We start from the raw sequence: 6,060 nt of genomic DNA on the forward strand, positions 1-6,060 counted from the left end.
TTTTGTCTGGAAGCTAGACCGACTAAAATGACTTAAATGATACTCGTTGAACGTGTGCCAAGCGTGATCGTCGATAACGAGGCCGCTCGGGCATGGCCAGATATCGATTGTTCATCGGTGCGGATTGCGCGGGCCGTCTGCCAGAATTAACGGAACAAAAAGAACGTTAAATCTTGTGACGGTGAGAAATTAGCTAAGCGACTAGCGCAACAGCGTGCAAAGAAAGCGCGAATTTGATATCCCGCGTGATGTTGATCGAAAAATTTTAAACATAAAATAAAACTAAATAACAGATAATATGTTAGAATATAATTTCTCCGCATAATAGTACTGCGTTTTTCAAAGTGATAAGAGAATGAAGAAATCTTTTGTATAATGTATAAAGATATGAATATGTTTGAAAAATAAAAAAAGGCCCAGACTCTCTTATAAATAAAAAGTTCAACTGCAATTGCACCATGCAGACTTACAATTAAACAGGCTTAGAAATAAAGCTCTTTCGGGTCAATAAACGAAGCCGTATTACCGAGCGATCGATACGAGATTCCCTGAAAACCGAAGCTATTCACATAAAAATCTCCGTCGGCGAATTTATACGAGAGCCCAAGAGTGGCTCTCTCGAGACGCACGATCTCGCTCGGAATTAACGGGGCAATTAAAGAGATAATTAGAGTGTTGGGTCGCATGATTCGTCGAAGACGCCGCGGCGTCCGCGTGCGCAGGTGAAACGCCGGCGAGTTTTATCGCGCAGTAAATAACATTGCGGCGCGGGAAACGAACGCCATACTCGTCACACAGCTCGAGAATAGCTTTACTGCCGGGCACGGTCCATCCTGCAAATACCACACGTGACGAACGTCTTCGGACACACGGCTACGAGGAGAACGCGAGTGTCCCGCGTCCCGCGATGAAAATAATCTTTATCACGAGCCCTATATAAATTCATCAGAAAATCCATTTGCTGCACTTGAAGACGTCCCTTCTCGCGCAGTCTCGATATCCGACGTATGCTCCGTTTATGTTTCATTTTATGATATACTATATCATAGTATTATAGTATTGTCATTTTTCATCATATTATATTCCTAACAATAAGTATTGTTATAATTATATATAATTATTGATATTATTAGAGTATCTTATCATATTATATTCCTAAGTATAATTATTAGTATTATAGTACTATAGTATTTTATTATTGTATTATATTCCTATATATCATCTGTGTTTTATACGCCTCATGTTTCATCCAGAATTAGTCGCGCAGGTAATTCTTTTCAGAGAATCCCTCTCAAGGTTCACAAGGCACAACGAGTTTTTTCAGGCTTCTATTATAATTACAACCCTACGTTCTTCGGGGGTCCATTCTGATTTCGGCGATCCCCGGAGAGGAAAAGAGGCAGAGGGACCTACCTGGCGGGACTCGTAGGCGTCGGAGAAGTGTTCGGAATCGCCTCCGCTGGACTGCTGGTCGGCCGACGCCGCCGCCGCGGCACCGGTTGCGGCAGCAGGCCTGCGTCGATCGTCTGCACTCGCGCCGCGATCCATCGCCGCGTCGTAGAACACATGGACGGCGCTCGTACCGTCGGCGGGCGCGTCGTCGTCGGCGACGCCGTTGCACGCGCGCTTCGGTTGCTGTTGCTGCTCGTCCTCCTTTGCCGTCGTCGTCGGCAGCGGCGACGCGGCTTCTTCCTGCACCCCCGCGGTCTTGCTGCTGCCCTTAACGAAGAGCCGCGAGATCGTGTTCCACATTCAACGGGATGATGACGGTCGCGTCGGCATCCGTGGCTTCAATCAACGAACCTCGATCAGCGCGACTCCCCGCCGTCCTCCTCGTCATAGCCGATGCGACTCTGCGAGGGCGACCGAACCCGCTGCCCAGGTATTCTCCTTCCAGCAGTTTTTCTTTTTTTTCTCTCGCTTGCGACGAAAGTCCCCGCGATCTTTTCTCACACACTGGCGTAACTTCACCGATCTCGTTGATCCTTAATCCGGCGTCAAGCGTCCACGTCTCGCTCTTTCCTCGGCTTATTCCTCGATTTCGCACACACAGGCACGTGACGCACTACGCACAGCCGCGTGGCGTGAACTCTTTCGTCGACGAGACGACGCGGGATCGACAAAATCTGCAACGATAAACGAGCCACGGGAATGAGAGAGAGTGAGTGAGTGAGCGAGGAATGCGAGGAGTTTGTGTTTCGCGGAGAATTTTGTTTTCCCACGCAACATGCACACGCCGGTGTTCTTCTAATCGCAATATTAGCCCACACGAAACGAGAGAATACCGGCTTTACGGATTTCCGGCAAGCCCTTGGTTCACAGCATCGGTCCTGTTGGGACTGTTAGCCAATAAGCTCTTCCCCTCTCCTTCCCCATCTTTTTGGTCTCTCGCTGCCGTCATAAAAGAATTATTACTAGTGATGGAATTCGGTATCTTGCAAGTAGGTTCGAGAATCTGTGGTTTCGAACTCTCTATGAATACCTTAAAAAAACAAGAGTTACTTCAAAATAAACTCGAATCTGGATGAAATATATTCGAACCTTTTATGAGTACTTTAGAAATGTATATATTATATCTCTTCATTATCTTACAATTTTACATGATACTTATAATTACAATAACACAATGTACTCGAATACTTGTAAAAGATTCGATTATTTAGAAGCTACTTATAAGCACCTCTGAATAAAGAACTCATTCTAAAATTCGAAACTAATTAGTAATCGGCTACTTTGCAAATACAACGTATGAAATATTATTTCTTAGTCGAATCCAAGAAACTAAAACTTGATTACTGGATTTAACTTGGATTTTTGAGTATTGAACTTGATCTCATTCCTAATTATACGTTTTTTCTCAGCTGCTGTACAGAATAACGCATTTAGTTTTGAGGAATGACACGTTGAGACCATGAGCGATACACATGGCACACAAATAAAAATTCTGCATGCATCACCGGTGTGATGCACATGGCAGCGAGGGTGTTAAAAAGCAACTGGGTGCAAATTAAGAGACAAAGGATGAGTTTGGACATTTTTGTCGATGACGAAATAACAATGCGACTTCCAGGAAATTTTCGAGCTGAAGCTAAACATAATTATAACTGAATTCATTTTAGAGTAAATGGAATTGATATTTATTTGAGAATATAAGGACGACGACGTAACATAAGTAGCATGAATTTTAACAATGATGACTCACTAATAACTTAGCATAAAAAATTATAATTTTGGCGTATGTCTATCGTGGTCGAATTGGACATTTTTTTTTATGTTTTCTGTGTAATCGAGAAGCTTAATTATGGTAAAAGCAAACGCTTATATCGAAGTGTTATCATTGGTATACTTCCCACGAAGCTTATTAAAGTTTAATCACGATAATTAGTGACTGCTGACCCTACTGATTAATTTTCCTTCTCTATTTAATTACTCAATTTGTGTAACTCATAAATAGTATTAATATTTTAAATGGATATTCAAAATTGCGTTGAATTTTGCAAATCAACTCATCTATCAAAAGCTCAATTGCTATCAATAAACCTAAATTCCTCCAAATCCCGTGGGAAATAACATATCTCGAATAACACAATTAATTCGTTCCGGGTTATTAAAAACCGTGCAATTCAATACTCCAGATCCGTATAAAGTGGAAGGTATTTGATTCCGAGGGATTATTATCACAAAAATTATATTATTTATCAAACTTTTAAAAAATAACAATTTTATTAAAAATCAATCGTATAAAAGAGGGCATAAAGCCGAATGTTATTAAATATTTTGTATTTGCATTTATCTCATTGAGTGACCATGCTACTCCAACTACACGCAACTCAAATACTCAAGTACATCAGTACACGTCAAGTACTCAAGAGTTGTCACAAATTTTTACCGTGCAATTCAAGCGTCATACAAATTCGTCGTGTTATTCGAGGGACACCTGCGTTTCTACTTTTCATCGAGATCAAGTACAATACGAGTGTACATCTTGAAACTTGATGCAAACTAGATAACCTCAAAATTGAGAGGAAATCCAAGCTACCGACGAATACACAGGCGAATCAAAAATACCTAGGATACGTGATCGAGTTTCCCTAAAGTCCCGGTGACCGATGCTGCGAACGCGCGCTTGCCCGAGATCGCGATCCCGTCGCGGACGACGGGCACGGGAGTCCGTCCGTTTCGGCGATCCCCGCCGACGATGTTACCGGCGACGCGAAACGTCCTCGATCGAACGTGGTGGCCTCCCGTCTCCCCCTCCGCACCGTTTCCCCTCCCCCCCCTTCGCGCATCCGTTCCGCGACTTGACAACGTGAAATAATGCCGGGCGAAACGCGGCCAAAGGACACCGTCGCGCGAGAGAAAGGGAGAAAGAGAGAGAACGAGAGAGAGGACTCGTTCGCTATTTTCGTCGGGAACGGCGAGCCTCTCCTCCCTCCCCCTCGCGCGCTCTTTCTCGAAAGAGCCTCGACACCGCGAGGCCGCGTATCGATCGAGGAACAACCGGGCGACGACGCGAGCGAGAGGAAGCGGCACGGTCGAAATGCCGTCGATCGGCCGTCATCGTCGTCGCACGGCTGATTCACGCAGCATTCGCGCACGCACACACACACACACGTACGTACAATACGCGCACACATGCGCGCGAGACGATCTCTCGCGTCTATACGCCGTCGGAGGTCGCGCGCGCGCGAATAAAGGGGATCAAGGTGGGAATCCGAGGGGGACACGTGAACGGACACGCGAGATCCTTAATAATCCCGTCGCACTCCGAGGAGGCGACGTACCTCTTTCCTCCCGCCGCTGTTCCTCTCGAGATTGGCTCGGCCCTTGGAGTCCTTCTCTTTCTCTCTCTCTCACTCTCGCTCGCTCGAGACCCTACCGAGGTCTCGCGAACGAGCTCCCGAGTATGTATATCCGGCCGCCCGCGTTCGTTGACAGCCAGCTTCAGGTCCCGGCGGGCGAGCGAGATCGCACGCACGGAAGACGCGAGGTGTCCGCGAGGACTCGACGCATCGCCGAGAAGAGGTGCGCGCGCGCGCGCGCGCACGCGAGGGCACACGGGATCCTCGATTCCGCGAGTCCTCCCCCCCCCGTTAGATTGTCCCGCACTCGCGGCTCGGACCCCCCTCAGGAATTCGTTGATCCGTCCGTCGTCCGTCCGATCGACCGAGCGAACGTCGCGCGGAGCCGGGAGCGATCGCGGCCGACTTCGCTCCGCTCCGCTTCGCCGTCCAAAAGTCCGTGTCGCGAGGTCGGCGAGGAGGCGCGACCGACGGGATCCGCGAAGCTGCGCTTCCGCGTACACCACACACACCACGCGCGCACACACGGCACACGGCCACCTCTCTCTCCCTCTCAGCGCGGAGATTCGCCCGTTCGCAGGCAGCAGCAATACGCCGCACGCAGCACTCCGCCGTCCATCGCGATACGCGTGCGATATACCGCGAGATGGTCGTTGCTCGCGCGCGCGAGAGACCGACCGACCGACCGACCGATCGAGACCGTCGAGACGGCCGTCTCGATTGGTCGACGCGGCCAACGCGGCGCTCTCCGCGATCCATCGAATCGACTCGCGCGACGCGCATGCGCGGCTGCCTGATTCGCGACGGACTGGAACCGCGCGGCTTTCGGATTGAAATGCGATTGAACGTGACTTTAGGGCATGAGCAGAATAGCTGACTTATAATTTTAAGAAAGTGTTTTATGCTTTAAATCTTTGTTTTTAGCAACGCGCAATACTGTCTTGTGTCTCAAGTCTTACAATGTTGACACTTTGTACACTCGTTTAAGACTTGAGACACAAGACAGTATTGTAAGTGGCTAAAAACAAAGATTTTTTTAAAACATAAAGAACTGTCTTGAAATTATAAGTCAGCTATTCTGCTTAAACACTTATTAAAATCGGCAGTTTCTCGCCGAGGATCTTTTTATTTATTTATTTATGTAAAACGGGATTTAAAAAGATCCCTTTAGTGCCGCCCCTAGGTGAGCTGAATGTGGACGCAGTTCGTATCTGCTGACATGGCTGATCGAATATGTTTTTGCTTAAGGACGTTCTCT

General features: G+C 47.4%; 1 protein-coding gene across 9 annotated transcripts in view; it reads right to left on the minus strand.

Annotated features, from left to right (window-relative positions):
* Patronin (calmodulin-regulated spectrin-associated protein patronin) overlaps window positions 1–5,668 on the minus strand; it is a 59,003-nt gene extending 53,335 nt beyond the window's left edge. For 4 of the 9 annotated variants that reach the window (XM_071790446.1, XM_071790444.1, XM_071790445.1 and 1 more), the window contains exons 1-2: window positions 4,785–5,667; window positions 1,414–2,126 (exon numbers count right to left, since the gene is read on the minus strand). In XM_071790446.1, the coding sequence (XP_071646547.1) occupies window positions 1,414–1,752 (339 nt within the window). In that variant the 5' untranslated portion in view covers window positions 1,753–2,126; window positions 4,785–5,667. Of the gene's footprint in view, window positions 1–1,413; window positions 2,127–4,784 lie in introns of all 9 variants that reach the window. The other 5 variants (XM_071790443.1, XM_071790441.1, XM_071790438.1 and 2 more) reach the window with 2 other exon arrangements.
* Between the last annotated feature and the right edge of the window lie 392 nt (window positions 5,669–6,060).

This window comes from Temnothorax longispinosus, chromosome 10 (assembly GCF_030848805.1).
Source record: "Temnothorax longispinosus isolate EJ_2023e chromosome 10, Tlon_JGU_v1, whole genome shotgun sequence".
NCBI classification, from domain to species: Eukaryota; Metazoa; Arthropoda; class Insecta; order Hymenoptera; family Formicidae; genus Temnothorax; species Temnothorax longispinosus.